This window comes from Heterocephalus glaber, unplaced genomic scaffold (genome assembly GCF_053883595.1).
Source record: "Heterocephalus glaber isolate CG9 unplaced genomic scaffold, H.glaber_assembly_v1.0 deba00000470, whole genome shotgun sequence".
Lineage (NCBI taxonomy): Eukaryota > Metazoa > Chordata > Mammalia > Rodentia > Bathyergidae > Heterocephalus > Heterocephalus glaber.
Window position 1 is genome coordinate 5,726,728 of NW_028258145.1, and position 27,322 is coordinate 5,754,049.

Here is a 27,322-nt window from a genome sequence, read left to right on the forward strand (position 1 = left end):
CTTGACTCATTCTGTATTATAGGATTTTCACACCCAGAACTATAGCTACAGGTCTACAGGGCACTTTGCCAACTGCTTGCTTGTGTGTAGAAGCACTGTATTTTTTTGATATTTTAAGTTTCTGTGAAGCTGTTATCCTTCATTTCAGGTCCTTCCTGTCTAAATGCAAGTCACAGCTAGCCATGGTGGTGCACACCTTTAATCTCAGCACTCAGAAGGCTGAGGAAAGAGGATCTCTGGGCTACACAGAGTTCAAGCCTAGCCTAAACTAAATGGGGAGACCTTGTCTCAAAAAAAACCCTCCCAAAACAAAAAATAAGTGCAAATCACAGTCACATCTTTTCCATTTGGTTTAGCCGTACAGTCTAGGGCCATACCACCCTGAGCACCCATCTCGACCAATTGGCCACACAAAAGCAATGGCAAACTTACCAGCAATCAGAAATTTTAGAAGATAAATTCATGGCATTTGTTTTACTGCAAGCAGTCGGACAGAGAATCACTAGAGAGATGCACTGCTTGTACCACTTACATCACAGATACTGGCACACACTCCCATGCCTTGGCCTCGGTGTTACCATAGTATAACCCTTACTGGGTTGCCAGTGACATGTACACATGCACACACATAGTCACACCCATTCACACACATGTTATGAAAGTCTCACTTGTGACTGAGGCTGAGAGGCTGTGTTGTTGCTACTGCTGACGTATGCTTCCGTGACCTCAAGATGTGTGCAGGCATGGTCCAGAGCCAGCCCTGGTCAGCGGGATCAACCTGGGTCTTTCTCACAAAGACATGAACTTGGTTTCTGTTCCAGAGCAAGGCAGAATAGGCGACCTAAGCCTCATGAAGGAAGAAAGATTCTCAAATGAGTAATTTTGTGAGAGTATAGGGAAAGCAGGGAGAAAATATTTCTAGGGAAAAAGAATTAGGGAGGACTTAGTATGGTCAATACCTTGGCACCCTACTGCTTTGAATTTGGTACTCAAAGCATTTGGGTGAGAATACTTTGTTCCAGTACTCATTGTCTCTTTCTTTGGTACTTGACATGCAAGCTAGAACTTGCCACTAAGCTGCCTCGTGATTCCTACCCTTTCCAGCCAATGAAATTTGTCTGGTACTTGTTTTTGGTACTCCCAAACCAGTTAATGACTGGGAACTAATTACCACTGTACATTTTACCATTGTATTTTTAAAATATATATATTACATATATATGGAGAGGGGGAGGGAGGGGGAGAGGGAGAGAGAGAGAACCTGACTCAACCTAATAAAAACTAGCCTTAAGATCTTTCACCTTTTTGCATTGTGGTGGTGCACACCTGTAATCCTAGCACTTGGGAGGCTGAGGCATGAGGATTACTATGAGTTCAAGGGCAGCCTGAACTACATAGTGAGACCCTGTCTCAAAACAAACAAACAAAAAAGATCTTCTATCTTTTTGGTCTCAAATCAAAGAATGAATGAAGCTGAAGTTGGGGTTGGTGGCATATGCCTGTAATCCCAGCACTCTGAGAAGCTGAGGCAGGAGGATTGTAATTTGAGCCCCACTTGGGCAACTTAGTGACTTAGTGAGACCTGCCTCCCTTAAAATAAAAAATAGATTGTGGATGTAGCTCAGTGCAAAGGCCCTAGTTTTAATCCCCAGTAACACCAAAAGGAAAAAACAAAAAAGGAGTGAATAAATTATAAGTATTGCTTCTTTCTCAGAAAACAATGAGAAAATTTTAAGTGTTTTTTATTTAAACCACGTATCTTTTGCTTTATTTATTGTTTTCCTTTTCTTTTGAATGGGTTTTAAAGGAATGAAATTTCTGTTTAAGTGTGTAATATCTGAAAGAGAGAGGCTTTGAAATGACTAGCTCTATTCTAAAGAATCTGACAGGTTTTTGTGGACTTGGTAATTTAGCATGCTCTTAAGAATTGACAACTGTGCAACTCCATTTAGGCACAGATAAGAGTTTAACACTATGACATCTATTGAACTGCCTAAGTAACCAGTGGTGGGACACTCTGAGATAATGCAGTTACGAGAAACACTTTGAATAGTAGCTAGGACTAATGGGTTGCCAATTGAACTTTCACTTTGTTAAATCTGGCTAAACATGTAAAGCTATTTATTTAAAATTTTTAAATGAATCCAAATGTTTCTCCCCATTTTATCCAAAATTTCAAAGTTAAAAAAATTGTACTCAGCTGTGGTCACCCAGAAACCAGGTGTCGTTGCTTTGTTAAGACAGCTAATGGGCAGCAGAGTTTTGTCAGAAGGCTCGTGGCTATGGGTGACTGGGATTCCGCCCTCCTCCAGTTAGCGGGCTCCAAGCCATGTGAAGGGATGATTCAGTTCACAGAAATGTTGTTTACCACTAGCACTTCAGAAAAATAGTTTATGTGAACTGATGCTCAGGCAAGCTTTTGGATTGCAAGATACCTTTAGCAGGACTTGCTTTGCAGGCTCCCTAGTGCCTGGTGACTCTCTTGGACTTTAGAAATGATGACCCTGCTTAGGATTTGGTGTTTGGATGTAGAGCTCTCTATACCTTGGAATTGTTCCTGGATTGTGATAAAAGCAATCACTTGAGCTCTTAACCCTGTGTCTCACATTGTAGGTGCTTTGTAGGTGTTATGACTTTGGATCTCATACGTGCCCTGGGGCAGGGAGAAACTGAGGCAGAGAGCACCTTGATAATCCAGCTGGTTCGATGGCAGAGTCCCCATCTGAACTCAGGATCGCCTCTTTGCCAGGGGATTCCCATTTCTCTTGTCAGTGACGAATCCCATTTATCATCTGCTCTAGACACTCAACAAAGGCCACAGGATGTGAGGAAAGGAAGGAAGGGGGCACTGGCATCTGCCCTTAGTCCTTACAAATGCCAGGGAAGACTTTTCAGAAGGTCACTTCTGGAAAGACTTTGGGTGAACATTCCTGAAGCCCTGGATTTTTAGATTGGAACATTTCTAAAGGATTTGACAAAATCTCATCCATTTGTGCTAGAAATGAAATTCAGAGGAAACTGTCCTGCATCTGAGAAGAAAGGCTGTGAATATTACAGGCATCCACATTGTATAGATCCTGTCCCTGCGGTCTGGGATCCCTTAGGAAACTCCTCTGAGGGGGCAGCCTGGGTGCCTTATGGGGGCTGAGCTGGGGTCCTGTCCTCCCAGGAGCCTTTGCTTCTGCACCCCAGACCAATGACAGGCACAGCAGGGCAGTGACTCCCTCCTGGGGCGGCCCTGTGCCCACCAGTTTGTCTTCCCACAGGGCACACCCAGCTTGCCAGATGTGGGAGTTGGGAACATGAGTGGAGGAGGAAGGCAAACTGCAGTGCCACCACTGTCACTGCATGCATCTGTTCCCGTGCAGTGGCCCAGGACACCACCATGAAGACCAGAGCCCATTTGTTCTTAGTAGCAGGGAAGTGGCAGTGAGTGTGGTCTAGTTTGGATTTTCTTGTTTTAAGAGCTACCTCTCAAGTGCTCTTTGGGCTTCCCTCTTACCCAGTCCCCTGTCTGCCACCTGGAGCTGGTGGGGCCACCAGGCTGGGGCTGGGCCAGGCCTTGCACTCGCGTCACTGGCGCTCCACTGTTGCCACAGGAGAACTGGGCTTTGAGCTGACCTACTTTTCCTGTTTGCCCAAAGCGGCCTGTCTAGCCCAGTCTAGAGCAAGCGGCTCCCGAGCCATGCAGGTGGACATCTCCTAGGGCCTCTAAGGACTCTGTGCTCTGGCTGAAGGATTAGGCCAGGCACCCCAGGGAGTTTGAGCACAGGGTCCAGGTGCAAGGACATCTCCCCATGAACCTGCCTTAGGATAAATTCATACCGGAGCCAGCGCTGCTGTCCTTCTGGCCTTCAAACACAGGTTCCGCAATGACAGTTTGTCAGCTGTGTGTGTCCCATAACTGAGCACCTGCCTTGAGCCCTGGACACAGGCTGCTTGCAGAGCTGCCCAGAGGGTGGGAACCACCCTGCCTTGGGGGCATATCATGAAGTGGGGGTGGGGGTCATGGTGACTAAGACCAAAGAGTGGGAAGAACAAATACAAGAACTGATCAAAAAATATGTGTGTGTGTATTACACTAGAAGACCAGCTTCCATTTCTCTGCAATATATTCCCCTGTGACTTTGAACACACTTAATGCCATTCTTCTTGCCTCGTTCTGAAGCAGTTCTAGAAATCCTCTTTCATGAGTGTCTTCACGAGGTGTGATGAAAAATATGATGACTGCTGCTACAGAGTGTGATCCAACAGAAAGGCAGGCTCATGAGAACATCTCATCATATCCTCATCCACCTTATTCACCAGATCTGGCACCATGTAACTTCTGAATCTTCCCCAAAGTCAGAACAACCATGGAAAGTAACATTTTGAATTGATTCAGGACATTGAGGCAGCCATGACCATACAATGAAAGAGAACTAGAGTTTCAGAGAGTGGCAAAAATGGTGGAATAAGTGTATTGGAAGCAAGGGAGAAGATTTTGAGGAGGAATAGTGGGAATGTGTCATTTACTGTGATTTAAAAAAAAAAAAAAAAAAAAAAAAAATCTAAGCATTCACCATACTTTTTGATCATCCCTTGTAGAAGAGGATGGTGACAGGCAACAGAGGAAGATACCATGGGGGGCAGGCACTGGGACTGGGGCATGGATGTGGCTGGAGTCAGGGCTGGAGTCAGCAGCTTGTCGTGCTGGGTGTTGCATGCTGCCTTGGGGAGCTGATGTACACATTCCCCCCCTTCCCACACCTTCCACATTGACTGTTTTCATTCCTTGCTGAATTTTTGCTATATCGATGCTTGTGGGTTTAGGGTAGTATGTTGGTCATTTAGGGGAAAAATTAGGGTCAGATGGTTGTGATTAAGTAAGCTGATGTTTAAGAAAACCTAAGCCAGAGCTTTATTTGTAGGACAGTCCACCAACTCATGTATTTTGTGCACTGAAGTGTGCCTTCAAAGGCTGCACTGGGCCTCTGCTGTCTGACTCAGCTGAGGGACATGTCTTGAATGCTCTTTGCAAGCTGAGCTTGCAAGTGCTTCAGAGCTGGGGCCAGGGAGGAATCATCCTGTGGGTGAATTATAAATTTACTAAGGCTACTTCATTGGATATCTGTTAAAGAAAACAGCTCAGTCAGGCTCTGTTTTAAAAAAGAAGAAAGGTACTTCCCATTTCTCCTGCAGTTTCCTTGGCATTGCCAGGGGCAAAGCGACAGGTGTGAGGCAGGATGGAGATCTGAGACAGCTTTCATCTGTGCCATGAGTATCTCGGTTTACATCCAGAAACTGACAATTTCCAGTCCTACAGAGGGAAAATCTCAATGACCTCCAACATTTCCAGAGCTGCTGACCCCCCTCTGTGGTAGCCATGTTTTCCCACAGAGGTCAGGGGCCTCCAGCTGCACGTCCCTCCAGCCCCTTTGGGCAGAACGGGTTTTCCATTCTCAGGACCCCTCTTCCCAGTCTGATGTTCTTGGCTGAGGCCAGGCTGTCTTCAGACTTGGTGCCTGGTCAAGGGTTCAAGTTTTTCTGGAGGTGAGCTCCCAGGACAATTGTAGGGGACCTCCTACCTGGCACAGGCTGGAGGGGTATTATTCTGGGTTGGTAATCTCTCTATTCCAAAGCCAACAACACATCCTTAGGCTTGGAGTGGGTGTGTCTCAATGGACAGGCCCACGCAGAACTCCTGGCTAGGTTGTGGTTTTCCTGGTCCACACACCCTCTGGCTGAGCAGGAGAGGTGAGCTCCAGGGACTGTGGGAGAGGTGGAGCCTCCTATCTGCTTCTGTCCATGGGCTGAGCTTTGCCAGGCCTTGGTTTGGCACATGTGGGTGGCAGCCAACAAGGTCATACTCTGCAAGGGTAACCAGAAGGCCATGGGGCTGTGAGGTGCACTGTGTGGGTCATGCAGAGGGCTGGGCTCAGAGGCAGTAGGTTCAGGGGCCCCTGAGGCCCCCACATTTGTCTGTGGGGGCAGGTGGGGCACAGGGAGGTGTGACAAATTTGGCTCTGTTCCTGGGGTCTCCAAGGGAGCAGTTTAGGGCCTCCTTGACAGTTTCTGGCCCTGAAAGTTTCTCTGCACAAAATTGCCCAGGCTTGAGAGATGGCAGGGGCAAGGAAGAGGATGGGAAAAGAATGAAGATGTATTATGTACAAGTGCCAACTTCCCTTGGGAAATGTAATCATTACATACTAAAGACACATGCTCCTAAAAATAATTGCAAAAAAAAAAGTAGAAGGAAGACTGTTAGACATGATGAAAAGGACCAGGGTGGGGTGCAGAAGAGGCAGGGAACCAGGGAATTAATATGATCAACGTGTGTTATATGCATGCATGAAAATGCCACTGTGAAACCCAGTATTTTGTAAAATTAACATGCACTGTGTATATGGAATAAAAGGGAATCCTGTATGCACTTTCCTCCCCACCCCTGGAATTGTGCAGGCCCAAGTCTGAGGGGAACCTGGGAGCAAGAGAGGTGAAGGACTTCAGGGCAGGACAACAGGTGTTGCTGCTGCCCCCTGGGGACATGAAGCAAAGATGTACCCCTCCACGCTACCTTAGGAGGTCCTGGCTCCCTTGTCCCCCAGGGCCTCTGAACAAACTTCCCTCTGCCTCTTCTGTTCTGTGTTGAATTGTATTGGAGAGGCAACAGAAAGAACAAGGAGGGAATCTCCCTTTACAGATACCTCTCTAAAGAGAAGTTAAGCAGAATGAAGTGCAGTAGAGTCAGGCAGGGTGAAGAGATTCCCATGCTGCTGGTGCTGTCCTGCATGCCCCATGGGGCCACCTGCAGCCCGTGAGCCAGCTGGGCCTGACAGTGCCAGCTGGGCAAGGGTAGGAGCTCCCAGGCATGCAACCAGGTGTTAGTGCGGCAGCGCGTCCCCAGTTCAGAGAGGCAGTGGCTTGTGGTTCCCAAGGTCCCTGCCTGTCCCTGTGTGACAGTGCCAGCTTCTGACCACTGTGCTGTGGAAGAGCAGGTGTTGGATTCATGGATCAGCCATCCTAATGCCTTCGCATCTCCACTGTGGAAAGTGAGTCTCAGCCACTTCCGCTGACAGATGAGGTCACCATTCCCAGGCTCTGGCGAGTGCCACCACCCACCATGAAGGGAAGAGGGTGGAGGACAATCAAACCCCATCTGGTTCATACCCAGACGATGATCTCCGCAGCTTCCCCATTGGCGGCCCTCAAGAAGCACCCACGTCTTGCTGTAACATAATCTGAAACTCAGACATTAAACCCAAGGCCCCACTACCCAGGTGTCCAGAAGGAATTTGCCCTCTTGTTCTGAGTACATCTTTTTTCCTTTGGCTCTCCTTGCAGTCTTGAGCTCAGTTAGCATGAGGGTTCCCTGCCCAAAAGGACCACTTGGAGCCACCGTTGCAAGGAGGTGGGACGCAGGGCTTAGCTGTATTTTTTGGATCATTTCAGTTCATCTGTGGCAGCTGAACGCGGCGGCTCCCAACAAAGGCTTGCACTGACTCAGCTATGAGTGTGACTCATTCATCTCCTGCCCTGCTTGCTGGTTCCTGCAGGGATCTATTGTCCACACCCTGACCACACACTGTCACCCATAGGGTTCGGCAGTTGACTCAGGATGACACTGTGTGGTTTGAACTCCTCATAAAGGGGCCCCTGGAAGGAATCACCAGTGAGAGGAACACAGGTGTCAAAGGCTGCAAGAAGAATGTGTCATCTGAAGATGGTCCTTCAACACAGACATTGCGACCATTTCTGCTTTGGAAATTCTTTGCTAGCCAAACAATATCATTGTAAACCTATTTAATGACACATTCTCTAACTTTCTCCGTTCATTCCTTCATTGCCTACATCACCATTTCCCTGAATAATGAGTCACCAGCCCCTTTGAGAAAGGCAAGCAAGAAGGAATGGTGGTTGCAGGCAGAAAAAGCCCAGCACTGCCATTTAATGTGCATCCTGGTGTTAGGTGACAGTCTCAGGACCTCAGAGAGGGTCTGGTCCCAGTTTCCTCTGGGAATCTGGCCCCAGAAAGTGCCCTGAGAGCCCTGAGACATGGCTGATGGGACAGGTGCCACGGTGGGGTACAGTTAAGGTTGGCCCTGCCGGCCTGCCTTCAAGAATGCTGAGAATTCCTCAGGTGAAGGGGAATTGGGATCACCAGAGCAGCCAGCTCTTGGGTGTTCACTGTCCATTTCCCTTAGAAAAACCGTTTTCCCCCCTGGTGAATGAATCACCACAACCCAAAAAGCCATTCCCCAGACAGGAAGAATCAAAACATAGAAGTAATCTCCTAGCTTCCCCAAATGACAAAGGGAGACAAAATGAACATCATGGTTCATCAGTGATTGCCTCAGAACATTTTTATTTCTTAAATGCAGTGAAGAAAACTCACTACTGAGCTCCCATGCATGCGACACAGACACACATCCAAGACAACATGAGGCCCCGCACCAGGGCTGACTGTGAGGACAGAAGGCATCCTGCCTGGCGATAAATAAACCCAGCCAATCCAGAAGACGTGTGTGCAAGCTTGATTTCAGCTTGTTCTTGTATTCAGTATTCTTTCTTTTTAATAACTAAATGTACCAGGTTTCATTGGTATGGTGGTGGGGGAGTATTGGGATTTTTCAGCTAGCCTGAGGCCTGTAATTCAAACTACTTCACAGCCAATTTGAAAACATCATGATTTTGTTTGGTAAAAACATTGGCCTTGCATCATGAGAGGCTTATGATAGTCATTTCACAGAAAATTCAGGCTGATACAGGGTTCCACTGGGCCTAGGCAGACTGTACAAAAAATTCTGAATTAACACTGAGGAGGAAAGTGAAGTAGTGAATCTAGCATATATTTTTTGTATTAAATTCTTTTATTGGTACATTGTAGGTATACAACACAATTACATTTCTCATTGGGAATTGTACTTTTACATAATGCATCTTGGTTCTTAATTTTTCCCCATTCCTAGCCCTCCCTGCACCCCCTCCACCCTTCCCTATTTACAAAGACTTTATTTCCATTCTTTCCACTTCTCATCATTTTTCCTGTCCCTTCTTCCCTTTCCCCTGACCCTCCCACCACCCCTACCCCTTTGGATCTTTTCTTCCTATTTTGCATTGTTGATTTTTCATTCTAATCACTGGTACATTTTAGGTATACAATATAATGACATTCATCGTTGGAAATTTGCACCTTTACAAAGTCTCTCTTGGTTCTTATTTTTCACCCTTGCCCAGCCCTCCCTTCAACCCCTCCATTCCTCCCTATTTACAAAGATTTTGTTCCTATTTTATTTTATTTTTTTTATATTTAGATCTTTAATCCATTTTGATTTTAGTTTAGTGCATGGCGAGAGATACAGGACTAGTTTTAATCTTTGGCAAGTTGAAGCCCAATTTTTCTAGCACCATTTATTAAAGAGGCTATCTTTCCTCCAGTGAGGGTGTTTGGCTCCTTTATCAAAGATGAGATGGCTGAGTGTGTCTGGTGTTGTTTCTGCATCTTCTAATCTGTTCCACTGGTCCTCAGGTCTGCTTCTTTGCCAGTACCATGCTGTTTTTATCACAGTGGCTTTGTAGTATAGTTGCAGGTTGGGGATTGTGATATCCCCTGCCATGTCTCTGTTACCTAGAATTGCGTTTGCTATTCTAGGTCTCTTCTTGTTCAAAATGAATTTTTATATTGTTTTCTCAAGGTCCATGACGTATGCTGCTGGGATCTCAATTGGAATTGCATTAAATCTATATAGCAGTTTTGGAAGTATGGCCATTTTCACTGTATTAATCCTTCCTACCCAGGAGCAGGGGATGTCTGGCCATTTTCTGATATCATCTTCAATCTCTCTTCAGAGTGCCATAGTTTTCAGAGAAGAGGTCTTTGATTTCTTTTGTTAGGTGATTCCTAGGTATTTCAGTTTTTTGGATGCTATTGTGAAAGGAATTATTTGCCCTATTTCTCTCTCAGTGAGTCTGTCATTGGTGTAGAGGAAAACTATTGATTTTTGTGTGTTGACCTTGTAACCAGCTACTTGACTGAATTTGGTTAAGTCTAGAAGACTTTTGGTGGAGTTCTTGGGGTCTTCTATATACAGTATCATGTTATCTGCAAATAATGACAGTTTGACTTCTTCATTTCCTATCTTTATTCCTTTTATTTCTTTCTCTTGTCTAACTGCCGTGGCTAATGTTTCCAGAACTATATTGAACAAGAGTGGTGATAGTGGACATCCTTGTCTTGTTCCTGATTTTAGTGTGAAGGATTTCAGTTTTTGACCACTTAGTTTGATATTGGGTGTTGGTTTTTCATAGATGGCTTCTATCAGTTTGAGGTAGAGACCATCTATTCCAATTTTTTTGTAGGGTTTTTATCATAAATGCATGTTGGATTTTGTCAAATTCTTTTTCTGTGTCTATGGAGATAATCATATGGTTTTTGTCCTTGGCTCTATTGATGTAGTGTATTACATTTTCGTATATTGAACCATCCCTGCATCCCTGGGATAAATCCCACTTGATCAGGGTGTATGATCTTCTTGATGATCTTCTGCATTCTGTTTGCCAGTATCTTATTAAGGATTTTTGCATCTATGTTCATTAGTAAGATTGGCCTATAGTTCTCCTTTTCGGTTGGGTCTTTCTCTGCTTTGGGGATCAGGGTGATGCTTGCTTCGAGGAATGAATTTGAGAGTATTGCTTCCCTTTCAGTTTCATTGAAGAGTTTAAACAGTAGTGGCAGCAGTTCCTCTAAATGTCTTGTAGAATTCAGCAGTGAAGCCATCAGGGACCGGGATTTTCTTAGATGATAAGTTTTTAATTACATTTTCAATTTCATTGGTTGATATTGGGTTGTTCAGAATTTTTAGGTCTTCTTCGTTCAACTTTGGTAATTCACATGTATCTAGGAATCTGTCCATTTCATCTGTGTTGTCCATCTTATTGGCATATAGGTTCTGGAAGTAAGTATTGATAATCCTCTGGATTTCTGCTGAGTCTGTTGTAATTTCACCCTTTTCATTCCTAATTGCATGGATTTGGGCCTTTTCTTTCCTTTTTCTGACAAGGTTGGCTAAGGGTTTATCAATTTTGTTGATTCTTTCAAAGAACCAACTCTTGGCTTCATTGATTTTTTTGTATTGTTCTCTTAGTCTCCATTGCATTGATTTCTCCTCTGATCTTTATAATTTCCTCCCTTGTGTGAGCTCTGGGGTTGTCCTGTTCTTATTTTTCTAGAAGCTTGAGGTTCAGCACCAGGTTGTTTAATTGGGCTCGTTCTGTTTTCCTAATATGTGTATTCACTGCTATGAATTTCCCTCGTAAGACTGCTTTCATTGTGTCCCATAGATTCCGATATGTTGTATTGTCATTGTCATTTAATTGAAGGAACTGTCTGGTTTCTTCTTTAATTTCCTCTGTGACCCATTGGCTATTCAGAAGTGTGTTGTTCAATTTGCATCTGTTTATGAAATTTTTTGAGTTTCTTTTGCTATGGATCTCCAATTTCATCGCACTATGGTCTGATAATATGCAGGGAATAACTTCAATTCCTTTGCACTTACTTAAACATGTTCTGTGTGTAAGTATGTGGTCTATTTTTGAGAATGACCCATGTGCAGCTGAGAAGAATGTGTATTCTGATTTTGTGGGGCGGAACACTCTGTAAACATCTGTTAAGTTTATTTGTTCAAGAGTTCAATTGAGTTCTAGTATTTAATTACTTATTTTTTGTCTAGTTGATCTATCTGTGACAGTGGGTGTTGAGGTCCCCCACTGCAATTGTATTAGTGCATATATGACTTTTCATGTCCGTTAGTATTTGTTTTATATAGTTGGGCACACTAGTGTTTGGTGCATAGATATTTATGATTGTCATCTCTTCCTCTTGGATTATTCCCTTTACAAGGCTGTGTAGTGTCCTTCTTCGTCTCTCTTAATAAGTGTTGGTTTGAAATCGACTTGATCTGCAAAGAGGATAGCTACTCCTGCTTTTCTTCGGGTTCCTGTCACATGGAGTGTTGTTTTCCACCCTTTAACTTTCAGTCTATGAGTTTCCTTTTGAATTAAGTGTGTTTCTTGTATGCAGAATATTGTTGGATTTTGCTTCTTGACCCATTCTGCCAGTCTATTTCTTTTGATTGGTGAATTGAGACCATTAACATTGATGGTCATAACTGAAACATAGTGACTTGTCATTGCCATGACTTTTTCTTTTTGTTGGGTTCTCTCCCTTTACATTTAATTTTTTGTCATGCCAGATGGGTTCATTCTGCTTTGCTTCCTGGGGTTGTGATCCTCAATGTCTGTTCCTAGGATATTATGTAAAATTCTTTGGAGTGCTGGTTTTGTATTCACGAAGTTCCTAAGGTGCTCTTTGTCATGAAAGTATCTTATTTCTCCATCCATTTTGAAAGATAGTTTTGCAGGGTATGTCAGTGTGGGTTGGAGGCTGTTTTCTTTTAGGGCATGGAATATGTCACTCCAAGCTCTTCTTGCCTTGATGGTTTGTGTTGAGAAGTCTGCTGTGATTCTGATGGGCTTTCCTTTGTATGTGATTTGTTTCTTTTCTGTAAGTGCTTGTAGAATTTTGTTCTTCTGTTGAGTTTCTGGAATCTTAACAATCATATGCCTATGTGTAGATTTTTTTTGATCAAGGCTATTTGGAGTCCTATATGCCTCACTTATCTGTATGTCAAGCTCTTTTCTTCTGCTTGGGAAGTTTTCTGCCATTATTTCTGTGAAGAGATTTTTTGTCATCTGCACTCTCTCCTATTTCTTCATTGACTCCAATCAGTCTTATGTTATTCTTCTTTGCATCATCTAGCAGCTGCTGGATTGATTTCTCATGTTCCCTTATAATTTTGAAGCAATTTTTCTTTTCCTGGTCATTAATTGCAATCTTATCTTCTATATCTGAAATTCTGTCCTCACATTGGCTCGTTCTGCTGTGTAGACTTTCAGTGGAGTTTTTCGTGTCCTGGAAATCTATTTGCATCTGTTTTATGGATTCCATTTGTTTCCTATGTTGGGATTCCATCATGTTCCTGAGCTCCTCTCTAGATTTATTAATCATGTCTTGCACTAGGGGCACAATTTCTCCTGTTATCTGAGAAATTATTTCTGATTTCATTTTTTCCAGGTCCCCTTTTGTTGCCAGTTCAGTGGGTCCAGGTGGTTGAGTATCAGAGTGTTCCATCTCATTTCTCTTTGGGGCTGCTGTAGGTGATCTGGAAGTCTGGTTTTGAGACTTTACGTGTTTTCTCATTTCGACGGGGGGGGGGGGGCTGTTGGTGCCTGCACGGATTACCTCCTCTGAGCTGGGAGAGGTGGGACAGGGCCTGGGAGCAGTGGTAGGGATGGTGGCCCAAAAGCCCTTTCCTGTGGGCTGGGAGCAGCCGGAGGGATGGTGGCTGGGAAGCCCCTTCCTCTGGTCCAGGAGCAGTGGGATTGCAGCTCAGAAGCCCCTACCTCTGGGCCGGGAGCAGTGGGAGGGATGGTGGCCCGGAAGCCCCTTCCTCTGGGTCAGGAGCGGTGGGACAGAAGGTGGCCCAAAAGCCCTATCCTTTGGGCTGGGAGCAGCGGGAGGGATGGTGGCCGGGAAGCCCCTTCCTCTGGACCAGGAGCAGTGGGACGGCGGCTCAGAAGCCCCTACCTCTGGGCCAGGAGCAGTGGGACTCAGTACCGTGGACTGGTGGTCCAGTGTCCTCTGCGTCTTTGTAGTGTGGAACCAGGTGGCTGTACAGGGGAGCCGGGGTGGGGGTCCAGTGGATTGTTGCCGGGGCACGGGCTGATTTGGCGTGTTCCGCGCGACTGGGGACCTCGGTAGGGCATGCGCAGACCTGCCTGTCTGCAGCGGGCTGATTCAACGTCTTCCGTGGGACTCAGGACCTCCGTAGCGGGTGCACAGACCTGCCTGTCTGCAGCGGGCTGATTCAGCATGTTCCGCCGAATCTAGCATATTTTAATATGGGCCAGCAAACCACTGTGTGGGCATCCAAGCTGGCCCCCGGCTTGTTTTGTTAAATAAAATTTTATTAAAACACAGCCATGCCCATTCATTCCATATCACCAGTGGCTGATTTTGCACTACAGTGGCAGAATAGAACAGTTGTAACAAAGATTGTAATGTCTTCTAAAATTTTTAATAGGTATCTCTTTACAGAAAAGTGTTGCCAACCCCTACTTTAGCAGGAGAACCTGCCCTTTCCGTGCATACTGTAGGTATCTCCTTTGGAGACCCAGGAGTGAGCTTCCAGTCCCTATAGAGTCCTTGGCACCTGTATGATTTGTTCATGTCTTCCTGCAGAACCCCTGTGAACTCCAGGGAAGATGTGGCACAAGAAAATAGTCACACTTTCATTCGCTGATCCCCATCCACCCAGAGCCAGGGCTCTGATCCATTGTGTAGTCAGTGGCTGTGAGAAAGAGTGTTCTGGAGTCCTTGGGGTAGAAGTCTTACCTGGTCATGTGAATGTCATCACCATGCCTTGCTCTTGGCCTCCAGTCCAGTTAAAGTCAATCCATGTTTACTGAGGACTTGCTATGCAAAGAACATCCTGCATTCCTACCTACATTTATTCTGTCCCCCTCTCCCTCCCTCCCAACCTCACAATGGCCTGTTGCATTCCTGTTGAGCTACCACTTGCAGGACTACCACCCCCAGACAGCACCACTATGTATGTACATGTATGTCTTTCTGCCACATCTTAGGTCTGTGTGACCCCCAGAGTCCATGTCTGTTTCACCCATGGCAACCTCTTCTGTGCATAGGATGTGTTCATGGATATTGAAAGAAGGTCCATCTTTAGATAGGATCTCATCCTTTTTATGGCTGAATAGTATTCCATTTGTATATATGACACATTTTCTTTCTTCACTCATCCATTGTTGGACATTTACATTGATTCCAAATCTTGGCTGTTGTGAATAGTGCAGGTGCAGATATGTCTTCACATACTGATTTCACTTCCTTTGGATATATGCTCCAGAGTAAGATTGCTAGATTATATGGTAGTTCTGTTTTTAATTTTTTGAAGAACTGCCATACTGTTTTCCATAATGGCTGTAGTAACTTTACTTACATTCCCACCAACAGTGCCAAGGTTCTCTTTTCTTCACATCCTCACTGGCTTTTGTTATTTTTTATCTTTTGATCATAGCCATTCTAGCTGGAGTTGATGATATTTTATGGTGGCTTTGATTTGCATTTCCCTGATAACTAGTGCTGTTGAATGACCATCTTCTCATTTACCCGTCAATCCACTGTATGTCTACTTTTGAGGGTCTGGAGAGATTATGTTAAATGAAATAAGCCAGATGCAGAAAGACAAGTGCTATATGATCTCACTCATGTGTGGCATCTGAAACAGTTAATCTCATAGAAGTGGAGAGTAATATGGTGATTGCCAGAGGCTGGGAAGGTGAGGAAAGGCTGGTCGATGGGTACAAAGTTATATGGAGATAAGAGGAAGAAATCCTGGTGTTGCACAGTGAGATGATTGTGGTTAACAATAATGTGTGCCTCAGGATAGCTAGAAGAGAGGTTTTAAATGTTCCTACTGCAATGATAGGATAAACAAATGAGATAATAGATATGCTGATTACCCTGATATGATCATTACACAATGCACACATGTCAAAACATCACACTGTTCCCCATAAATATGTACAATTATTATGGATCAGTTTTTTTAAAATAAAGTACACAGATGAAAGAAATTCAAGACAGGCAAGAAGAAAGTATGAGGCCTGTGTCACCTGCCACAACAGTGGCTTCATGACCACAGCATGCATTTAAAGGGTAGGACAGTCAGGAGAGGTAGGGGTGAGACTCACCCTGGCTGGCCATGCTGCACAAGCGCACACACCTCCTGCCTGATGCAAGGTGGCCTCTTGTTGGCGATGAGAGAAATAACGTGTCCGTGCTTAAGGGACTTGCTCAGTATCATAGGCCAAGTGAGTTGGCATGGAAATTTAAATTGGGCAGCTCTGAGTTTAGAAACCCACCCATCCTCTGTGGCAGTGTGGGAAGAGGAGCTGAGCAGGGTCTGGTTCCCCTCTGTCCCTGAGTCCACACCTGCCAGGGGGTGATGCATCCAGATGGGTCAGTGGAGGATGACTAGGGCCACACTCAGCCTGCAGAACTGGATGGAGATAAGATGAGAATTCTCCTTCTCAGAATTTGGCAGTGGCCAACGCCCAACAAGGGACTCACTGGGCACCACTGTCATCCCTGCCCCAGTGGCTTTCCCTCTAGTCAACAGTTCCTGCCCAGTTTTTGCTTTAACTGAAGTCAGGAGGATAAAATTGTAACATCAAATAGATTCACAAGAGCTGTTGCCCTGGACCCGCCAAGCTCACCAGACAGTTTGTGGGAATGAAAGTCAAGCAATCACAGGGATTCAGAGAGGAGTTTGGCTTTGGCTGCTTCCTCCCTTCCCTCCTTCCTTTCTCCATTCCTTATATGTTTATTGAGCACCTGCTATGGCTGAGGAGCTGGGCTGGATGTCACAAAATGGGTGAAGATACATTATGCTAATCTTCCGCCAGAGTAGCCAGGATCCTGGTTCTGAGTGCCTGCCGTGGACCAAGCTTTATAAACCTACATTCATTTGGAACCACTGCTGTCTTCCAAAACCAGGACCTGTCACTCCTCTGTTCAGAACCCCCAAAGCCTTCCTATGCCACCTAGATGAAAAGCCATACTGCAGCTGTCTCCCAGGATGCACGGCTCACTTCATGCTGGCTCCTGGCTGTCAAGGGGCTCTTCATGTCTAGAGCTCCCCAGTGTGTCCTCAGCTGGTCCTGCTTCCCACAGCCACAGCTCCAATGGTGTCTTCTCCAGGAGGCCCTCCGTGATCCCCTAAAACACCAAAGCAAGACTCCCCACACCACCACAGCCCTCCCAACACCACACTTCCCCCATTCTTCTGAGTATTCTGGTTGTCTTGGCCCTCAGGGACCATCTGTGGCATTACTGAACATCACACATGGAAGGCACAGTTCCCACTGCATGGAACTCACTTAACCGTCTCACCACAGCTTGGAAGGAGAAGCAACTACAAAGAGATGCCACATTCACAGACCTGAGCCCCCAGCATTGCTAATGCCAGTTTCCCCCACGTTGATTTTTAGGTCCAAAGAAAGCGCAATCAAAATCACAGCAGGCACCTTTATAGAAACTAGAAGGCTAATTGCAAAATTTGCATGAAAATGCAAAGACCGAGAATGGCCAGGGTAATCTGGAAAGAGAAGAAAAGCTGAGTGAAGCTCAGGCTACACTGATGTCAACAATTGCTATGAAACTGCTGGAATGAACCCCTTGTACCCCTGGCATAAAGACAGGCAGGCCCAGGGAGTGGCAGAGTCGGAAAGAGAACTTGGTTTAAATAGCAGGTAGATACATATTCTAGTGAAACACTCACTGTTTCCAGGTGAAGCACCTCTAGGTGTAGGACAGTGGACCCAATCATTAATCTGAGATAATTACACATCAAAGTCTTCAAATCACAGAGAGAACTGTACATTTGTGCTTTTTTTCAGATTAATAATTGGATTTACTGCTTTAAATCTGGAAGTTCTTCACCTGTAAAAGGATATCTGAAAGTTGAAGAAAAACATACGACTCATACTGCATGTAAGCACAAGTAACATACAGCTTCCAAGTAAGTTTATGACCCCTCAGCCAGGAGACCAATGTCCACAACCCCCCTGAGCAGTCACACTGATAGTACAATGAGATCAGAGGACCTCTCGTGGGATATTCCTCCCAACACCCACATGCCTAGACTGACCATGAGAAAAACATCAGACAGCCCCAGATTGGGTAATATTCTACAAATGCTTCTCAGAATTGTCACGGTGTTCAAAAACAGGGCAGGTCTGAGGAATTAGCAAGACCAAGAAAAGCCTAAGGGGACATGGCAAGAAAATGTCATGTGATGTCACAAATTGGGACAGAAAAAGGATGTTAGGTATTATGGTTTCTATCTACATGTCCCCAGGAGCCACATGGGTTCATAGGTGGGGCTTGTGGAGGGTGATTGGTTTATGGGGGCTTAGAGCTGACTTTGTGTTAGGTCAGAAGAGGCAGTCACTGGGGGCTGACCTGGAAGGTTTTCTCTCCCTCCCTGGCTCCTCCTCTTTGTCTTCCTATCTGCCTTGAGGTAAACAGCTCTTCTTGGCCCAGACCCTCTCATCATGTTGTTCTGTCTTGGAGCTAGCCAACAAGGACTGAAATGTCTACAGACTGAGCCAAAATAAACATCTCCTTCCTTAAATTGTGGGTGTCAGGTATTTTGTCCCAGCAATAAGGGAAGTACTAAGACATGAGGTAAAAACTAAGAAAATGTCAAGAAAGTATGGACTTTGCTTAATAATCATGTGTCAGTATGATTGGTTCATTCTCACTTAACCCATGTGCCCTACTAGTGGGAGATACTGAGAAGAGGGAAAAGTGAGTTCCAGGTATATGGGATCTCCCCCCCCAACCCGGCCCCCCGGCCTCTCTGTCTCTGTCTCTGTCTCTGTCTCCATATTTTCTTACTGGGATGGGACATGGTGAGAGGCAGGAACTCACTCCCATGAATCCCTTCTTTGCTGTGTCCCACATCTAAAAGCTTCCTCCCCTCTCTGACACACTTCTTTTAGGTTTGGGAAACACCACTTCCCTCTTGTCCCTTAGCATTGCTATTACCAACCCTGGGTGACAACAGCACCCTTCTTAGTCCCCTTCTCCCTGCTCACCCCTTTGCATATAGCTCTTTGTGAACCAGCCCTTCTGCCAGTGTGCTCATGGTGCCATCTGTCCCCTGTTGGGTCCCCGACTCACTAGCCTTGAGAACTTGGGATCCAGCTAGGGTGCAGTGACCTGCTTCTCTCCATGGTTCACCCTGGGGGTTAACCACATCAACAGGTCTCATCTCAGCTTCACACAGAATTTCTTTTCCTTTGTTTAAGCTCATTCTCTCTTCTCTAGCATTCTGTGGCCAAAAATAGCTGCTCAAAAATGTTCGCCTTGGAAACTCTTATACACTTGAGGAGAGGAATTACTAAACTGTATCATTCCTTTAGCCTGAATTTCTAAGCTTCGTTATTATTCCTAACTCTGCTATCTCTCTAACCTGACCTCCTAGGGCTTCTTTTCCCCCCTTTGAGTCCTTGTTTGCCTTTGGTCCTCTCCACTCCCTCCATATTATGAGGTAAGGGGTACCCACAAATAAATATACAGGAGGATGTGCCCACGTGTTCACAGCAGCATCATTAGCAATGCCAAGAAATGGAAGCAACCCAGATGTCCTTCAAGAGATGAGTGGATAAATGTGGTCTATGTATATGGTAGAATATTATTTAGCCTTCAAAAGGAAGGACACTCTGACACATGCTGTGACTTAGATGAACACTGGGGATACTGTGCTAAGTGAAACAAGCCAGCCACAATGGGACAAATGCTGTATGATGCCACCTGCGTGAGGTATCTAGAGTAGGCAGATTGACAGCAACATAGAGTAACATGGTGGTTGCCAGGGGCTGGAGTGAGTGGGGAATGGAGGGTTATGGGTTCAGAATGGAGAGTTTCAGTTTTTTAAGATGAAGAGATTTCTACAGCCAGATGGTGGGGATGGCTGCACAGCTGTGTGTGCTGTATGCCTCTGGTTGGCACCTTCTGGATAGTTTCAGTGGTGAATTTTATTATGTGTATTTCACTGTCATTTTTTAAAGTAAAATAAAAATGCATGGAGAAGACATGGTCATGACAAAACAAGATGCCGGCATGGCGCTTCTGTGGTAGGTGTTGCTGGGAGCTGAGACGCTCCCTCCTCACATGGCAACAGTGCAGCCAAATGGCTCAGATAGGGCTCAAGTGGGAGGAATCCGGCAGGGACCTGGGAGGGGCTGGGAAGAAAGGAAGTGGGCGTAGCTCATTCAGGATTTATGGATTCAGGAACTATTTAAGGATAAACAGATATGTATCAGAGAAGACTGGCTTGATAAAGAATAGCTGTTAGTCACTGTTCAATGTTTATCCTGTGACTAAGCAACCCCTGTCATCCAAACAGGATCCCAGCACCTCGGGCCACCTGGCCCTTGGAGAACTCACTCTGTTCAGGGGCTGCTGGAAGCAGGGCTCATGGGGGATCCTCACTCCTACCCTGGGTGCTCAGGCTGCTACCACCTCCCTGGGGAGGACAGGATTCGGGTGGGGCATCACTGAATGAATGGATACCTTGTTTTCCATGTCATAAAGCTCTGAGCAGATTGCATCTGGAAGACATTAAGCACTTATCTGTTTCCAGATGTTAACCCCATTTTAATTGTGGTACAGCTGCTGAGCACATTCCTTGTGAGTCTGTCCCCAGTACACTGCCATGTGCTGAGTGAGGTCCATACGTGAACAGAGGCTGGGTCTCCAGCCTCCTGTCCTCCTGTGTGTGTGGGTGATGAGAATCACAGACTGCATTACCTCAGAACAAGCTCCCTTAACATTGTTACCTAGGGCTGGACTGTAGTGCAATGGAGAGCATTTGCATAGCATGCACAAGGCCCTAGATTACACACACACATACACGCACGCACGCACATGCACACATGCACAAAATTATCTACAACTTTCTAGCACAATTGCCAGTGTACTTGAATGCATAGGTTTAGAAGATTTGGCGTCAAATGCTCTGTGTTGAAAATGAAGTATGGAACAAGGGTGACACAGCTTATCTGCTGTCCCCACCCATCCATCTCAGTCACTGCCTCCCAACCACTGCCACTTTCCACCTCCAGTGCCCCTAAGCTCTGGCCTCATGACACCTGGGAACGTTTCTGCTTAGTGTGCTGGTAACAGCGGGCCTCTAGGAATCAGGGGCGTTCTCTGCGGAGTGACCCTAGGGCTGCATGGGGTGGGAGGGGAAACTGGGTCATTGCGGCTGAGGGCCCTGGTGCTGCAGCTCAGATGACAGAGGCTCTGGGCAGGGAGGGAGGCCCTGGTGATGCAGGCAGTGAGAACATCTCTGGGTTGTCATTTAATCTCATATCTGTGGGCCTGGATCTGAGTGTAAGTGTGTCCAGGTGAGGTCTGTGGATCATAACCCTCTGGGGTGATTTCTCTTGGCCACAGGGCAGAGCCTTTGTGAACCTGAATAGGAAGATAAACAAATACACTCTGTCCTTTAGGATGCCATGGCGACTGGCCTCCTGCTAGGGGATGAATGAGGCCCAGTGCAGTGTCACCAACCAGTCACAGGCATCCATCCACCAGGAGGCACCTGCTGACATTAGGCATGAGATTTCTGGAAGCTGCTTCACTGCTGGGTCTCCACAGCAGTTCTTAAAGTGTGTTCTGAGGAACCCTGAAGTCTATAAGGTCAAAATATTTCTTCATAAGAACTATTTGCTTTTCAAAAAAGCAACAACCATAACAAAAAAAATCCCTCCTCTCATGAGTATATAGTGGATTTTTCTAGAAGCTACATGACATCACCACTGTGGCACCTGAGGGCAGAGTGCTTATGTATATACCGGGGCATTTCCCAATATGGACCCACGTACCCAGGGGTGATTGGTACACTTTGAGGGTGCAAAGGGGTCTTAAGGCCAAAAAGTTGGAGAGCTATGGGACTAAGGGATGTCGATTACATAGTACAAATGATGATGACAGAGAGCTGTGAGAAAGACCCAGACACAGACCATATTTATCTGGATTTGGTTTTGTTTTGCAGGAAAAACTGCATAGAAAATCTAATGGATGAAGATGAGAAAGATAGAGCCAAGAGGTAAGCAGGAGCCATGCTCCCCACTCTGTACCACCCCTCCTGAGTTGGTCTGGCTGCTGGGATCTCTGTGCCCTGGCTCAGTTTACAAAACCTGCAGGACTGGGTGCGAACTGCAGAGCACTCGGAACCAGGGAAGCCATCCCCATCTGGGACTCAGCACTCTGGGGGTGCCCAGTAAACCAATTATCATTGTCACCAGCCCTTACTGAGCATGTCCCAACCACCCAGCACAGTGCTGAGCACTTTCTTGTTCATAGGCTCAGTTCCCCCTGACCCGCCTCATGGATTGGGGGTGTCAGGTTTTGCACCATAGTTGGGTCAACCAGAGACCAGAGATAGGAGCTTGGTAGTTGCCATGATGGTGGTCTTAGAACCCTGTCTATGTTATTCCCTCATTGGACATTTATTGAACAGCTACTAGATACAAGGTACTCATGACATTGACAACTTGAAGGTGAAGAATAGCTAAACATCACAACTGCACACAATCTGCCCAAGTAGGCAGTTCCTATGCTCAGCTCCAGGGAAACTGAGTAAGAGACTTTCCGCCCATGCACCATGCACAGGAGGATGGAGTGGTCAGGCAGATGCTGCAGATCAGCAAGGTGGAGGGCGACAGGAAAGCCCGGGGCTGGAGGCATGGGATCCCCACTCTCACCCCAGGCCTGGTGGACATGGGTCTTCTCCCTCCAGCCTCATTCCTTCTTGCTTCCTATGTGGGATCAGCCACCCTGCACCTGCTCATCTAAATCTGCAACAGATCAGGGAGTCTGGATTATTTTAACCGCCCCCCAATATTTCCTTTAAAAAATAATCTGGAATTGGAGCCATTAGCCAATAGTATAAACAGAGTCAGGCTCGTGTGGGAGAAGGACTAGTCCTGGGAACTTACTTCTACTTTCATCTGATTTTGTTCTCACCTGATCTTTTTTATATGCTTGAAATCCCCACAATAAAAATTCAAGCAAACAATGAGGCAAGTGACGCCCCAGCTTATTCTGCAGCACAGACGTCCCCTGGCGCTAGGAACCTTGGATCCTGGCTGCAGTGCTCTGCAAACTTCAAGTCACAGCCTGCAAGGGTGCATGATCCATTTAGGCCCCAACAAGTGAATGAAGGGACTGCAGTAGACTGGCCTAGAGACACAGACTTCTCCACCCTCTCTCCAGGACAAGCTGGCTTCCCTTACCTCTCCCTACATGCTTCTCCCTTGGTTTCCTGCAGGAAGCCATGGACAGAGTGCTGAGCTAGTGAATTGAGAATGCTTCGTGTGTCTAAGCTTTTGTCTTCTCACCTGCAGCGTGAGGGCAGTCATGTCTGCCCTGCCTTCTACAGGGGTTGTTTTGGGAATCAGCCACAAAGTACACCAAGTAACTTTTTACGTATTAATCACTACATGTGATTATACTCCATGGGAAAATAATGCTTTCCCATAATACATTTGCAGGATACTCTTATTAGCAATAATGTGAAGTAGTGGTGACCAGCATTCACTGACTGCTTCTTATGTGCCCCAGTGCATGCCCCCACATTAAGCTACATCCCTCGGTGTGCATGACCTCCTGTCGCCCCTCTTTGAGGTGCATCCTGGTGTTGGTCTTGTTTTACAGATGAGGACACTAAGGCTGAACAAGGTGGAGAAATTTGTCAGAGCTCAGAAAGGTCTCATGATGGGAAGTTAAATAAGGGCTTCCTTAATCTTACACTATCACTGGGCCTAGTAGCACACACCTGTAATTCCAGCATTCAAGAGGCTCAGGCAGGAAGATTGCCATGAGTTCAAGGCCAGCCTGAACTACATAGGGAGACCTTGTCTCAAAAGACAAGGCAAAAAAAAAAAGTTAGACTCTGCTCTTACCTCTCAAACCATAAGGGATTCTCTTCATACAACAACAAATTCAGTCTCTCTGGCATGCCCAGACTAAGACCTGCATTCTGATGTAACTTTGGAGTCAAAGGGAAGCTTGTTATTCCCATCATCCCCTTCAATGCCTGTCTCCTAAGCCACCATGGCCCCAACCTCTCCATTCCACTGCCTATCAGGAAGAGAGAAGATGCATGATTAGGCACTTGCACACTTAGTAGTCGCCTAACATCTGTGTGTCAGAAACACCTTGGCCAAAAGCTCTAGAGATAAACCAGATTATATCCAGCTTACGGTTTGGATCTTGGGGGGGTCCCCGAAGACCCATCTGTTGGGACATGGTGGAAGTTTTCAGGGAGGCCTGGTAAGGGGAAGTGGGGCCCCTAGGAGTGGCCCTTGAAAGGGATATAGGGCCCTGGCCACATGCCCTGCTCCCTCTCTTTCTTCCCAGCCGCCCTGGGATGAGAAGACTTCCACCTATGCATCCCTGCCATGATGTCCTGGGCTACCACAGCCCCAAAGCTCCACTGTCAAGTGACCATGGACTGAAGCCTCTGAAACCATGAGCCAAAATAAGGCTTTCCTCCTTTTAAATTGATTTATGTCAAGTATTTGTCACAGCAATGAAAAGCTGACTACCATGGTTTCTTTTCACTCACTCCCAACCCCATTTGCTTTGGGCCATGAGCATATCCCCCATATTAATCAGTTGCCTGTTGTTATAACAAAAGACCCAGGACTGGGTACTTTATAAAGAAGGAAGATTTATTTGGCTCCCTGTTCTAGAGATTCAAGGGCATGGGGCCAACCTGGCTGGGCTCTGAGCAAAATTTTGTGGCAGATGGCATCAGAAGGAGAGCACCTGTGACTGAGATCACATGACAGGCCAGGAAGCTAGAGGGGGGAGGGGCCTGTCTGCCACCAGGTTCCACCCTCTTCACCTCACTGCATCCAACACATGAATCCTTGGGGGAGAAACCTTGGCAAAATTGTAGCACTGCCCCCACCTAAGACATCTGGACACCACCCCTTGGTTGGTCCCACTATAGAAAGAGCATTTTCCCTCTCTCCTCCATCCTCAGATGGCCAGTGGGTTTAGGATTTTCATTAATATCCGATCTCTTGCCAAAATGGTGCCACCAACACAGAACCCTTCATAAGTCTCAGAGAAAGCAAACCAAATCCGAGATCATGTCCACTTTAAAGCCTCTACTTTGCAGGTTTTGTAGCAGCAACATGAGGGACTCAAGGCCCTTATGGCATTCTTTTTACTCACACCATATTCTTGATAAGATTAAGAGATGTTTAGCCTGAGATCAGAACCTTCATTTTCTGCAAAGAACACATTTTTGGGTGAGGCCAGGATTTTGAGCTGTAGGGAATTCATGGTGTGTTTGGGTCAATAGACCATGTATACTGAGTCAGCATGCAGTTCCACCTTCCCCTGTGAGTTTCTGTGTAATTCCAGTGAATTTCCTTCTAGTGCCTGTTTTGTGTTCACAGCTGTGTGCTGTTTCTTTCAGGTAAGGTACAAAAATGGAGTTCCTGTACTCAAGTGGGAAACAGGTTGGTTGAGAGATACTTGGGATCCCTGGGTAATGAGGTTCACAGTTCAACATTTTGTGCTCTGGTCATTTCTTTGTCATTCTGATGTGATGTAGTGTTATGGGATGTTTGTGTGCGTGCAAATGTGCGTACATGTTTCAGGAAGTGGTGTGGTATAGCAGGAAGTGCAAAGGCTCAGAATCAGACAGACTTGGCTTGAGCTCTTGTCTGTGTTACTGACTGTTCTTGACAAGCCACTAAACCTCTTTTGGCCTCAGTTTCTTCTTTTGTAACATGGGGTCGATGACAATGGCAGCTTCCTGCATTTGCTACTGCAAGAATATAGTTTGGCTGTGTATGAGCACTGGACACCATGCTGTGTACACAGAGCTGATGGCAACAGCTGAGGCTTATGGACACTCATAGTGACTCTCCAGTCCTACAATACCCCTCGAAATATACTACTACTACTACTACTACTACTACTACTACTACTACTACTTGTTTACAGTTGAGAAGCCCATGACTCAGGGACCACACAGCCAGTTAGTGGAGGCAGGGCTTGAGATTCAAGCACCAGCTTTTCAATTCTGGGCTCCTAACAACCAGGGGTAGGGACAGTATGTGGTGATGGGAATCCTTGCCTCCCGAGAAGCCAAGTGTCTACAGGTTTGCAGTCTAGAGTCTGCTGACTCTGCTCCTTGGTGTAAATAAGCTCCTCCTGGCTGAGAAGAAGCTGTGGCTCACTGGCTTCCTTCTTTGACCCAGTATTAAAGGAATTCCTGACCTCCTCTCCCCAGGAAGCTGTTACCATGGCCCCTGCATTTAGTGGAGGGTGGGAGGGGAGTTTCCTGGCATGAGAATCAAGGACATCTGGCAAGATCAGTTGATTCTTGGGGTTCTCGGTGGAGAGAACACTGCTTCTGAAATACATGTTAAGCCTTTTTTAATTCTTTGACCTTAATCCTTAGTCTCAGCATAGATAAAATGGTTCGGCAGGAGGCAAGAGTTGGGACACAGCAAGCAAGAGCTGTACCTGCTGCTGAGCACAGGGGCTCAGGCAGAGGCAAGGTGGCTGCCCCATTAGAGACAGGGTATTTCTTGCAGTCCCCCAAGTGGAGGGGAAAAAGACTGGGTAGTATTTTGACGTGGACCAAACAATTAGCCCAGCCCCTCTCCAAGTGTTAACTAAGGCCCAAAAGGAAAGTTAGGGAACCATTCACAAAAATCAAGTGCAAAAGAGGAAACACCCCCAGAGAGGCTGTGTTAGGCAAAGCCAGGACAGAATCAAAATGCATGAGCTCCTCCTTCTCAGCCCCCTACTTGAGGTTAAAACTAGGGACAGCTCATTTCATTTACACCATTTCTTTATTTTTATTTTTATTTTTATTAGTAGGCTTACCAAGGGGAAACAGGGCAGGAAGAAATGTGGCTTCCTCTTTGTTTATCTTGGTGGTGATTAAGGTAGCAGCTGGCATTGCGAGGACAGGGGAGGTTACAGGACATGAAGTTCATTTAAATCACCCTGTAGTTTCCAGATGAGTGATTCTGATCTTAGAACCAAGGACCATCCTTGTGGGCACAATGCTGATCCTTCTGGGGCCCAGTAAGTGGAGAATGGAAAAGGGGCCTCCCATGACTGGGGTTTTCAGCTTCTCCCTGCTGGGGTCTGCTGCATGGCTGCGATCTGTTGTCACAAGAGAGCTATGTGCCTGGAAGGTTTAGGAACTTGGGGCTTCTTAGCTCAGAGAGACCCAAAACTTCTCTGGGGACATCTCAAGCAAGAGGCATTTGACTAAAAACTTGTTTACTAACTTCAATAAATTGTAAATGCAGAAAGGCACGTCAGAAGTCCACCATGTTGAAATGCTGCCTCTCTACAGAAAAGGCTAAACATTCCTTTTAGGATTTCGGTGACAAGTTCCTAAGGCTCCTGCTCCAGTTCAAAGCTGCCTGTGTGACAGTTAAGTAAGAGTCACTGTGAAATGACACCAGCTTCCCACTGGGACCCAGACATTTTCTGATAACAGTGCTGAAGAGTAAAGATGTTCCTGATACCTCTCAGGAGGAAAGAGCAGCCTCAGCTGCTGGAGGTCACCCCCAGATGCTCACCAGGTCTCCACAGTAAGCTTGCCAGTTCTCCCTGGGATGGGGGTGGCACCAGTCTGACCCATCT

General features: G+C 46.1%; 1 protein-coding gene across 21 annotated transcripts in view; it reads left to right on the forward strand.

The window, feature by feature from the left end:
- Positions 1-27,322, forward strand: part of Npas2 (neuronal PAS domain protein 2) — a 154,012-nt gene that overhangs the window by 56,035 nt on the left and 70,655 nt on the right. For 6 of the 21 annotated variants that reach the window (XM_087203643.1, XM_021258099.2, XM_087203661.1 and 3 more), the window contains 3 exons: positions 17,515-17,636; positions 21,684-21,737; positions 25,125-25,167. In XM_087203643.1, the coding sequence (XP_087059769.1) occupies positions 21,710-21,737; positions 25,125-25,167 (71 nt within the window). In that variant the 5' untranslated portion in view covers positions 17,515-17,636; positions 21,684-21,709. The remainder of the gene's footprint in view (positions 1-17,514; positions 17,637-21,683; positions 21,738-25,124; positions 25,168-27,322) is intronic. The other 15 variants (XM_021258105.2, XM_087203665.1, XM_087203673.1 and 12 more) reach the window with 5 other exon arrangements.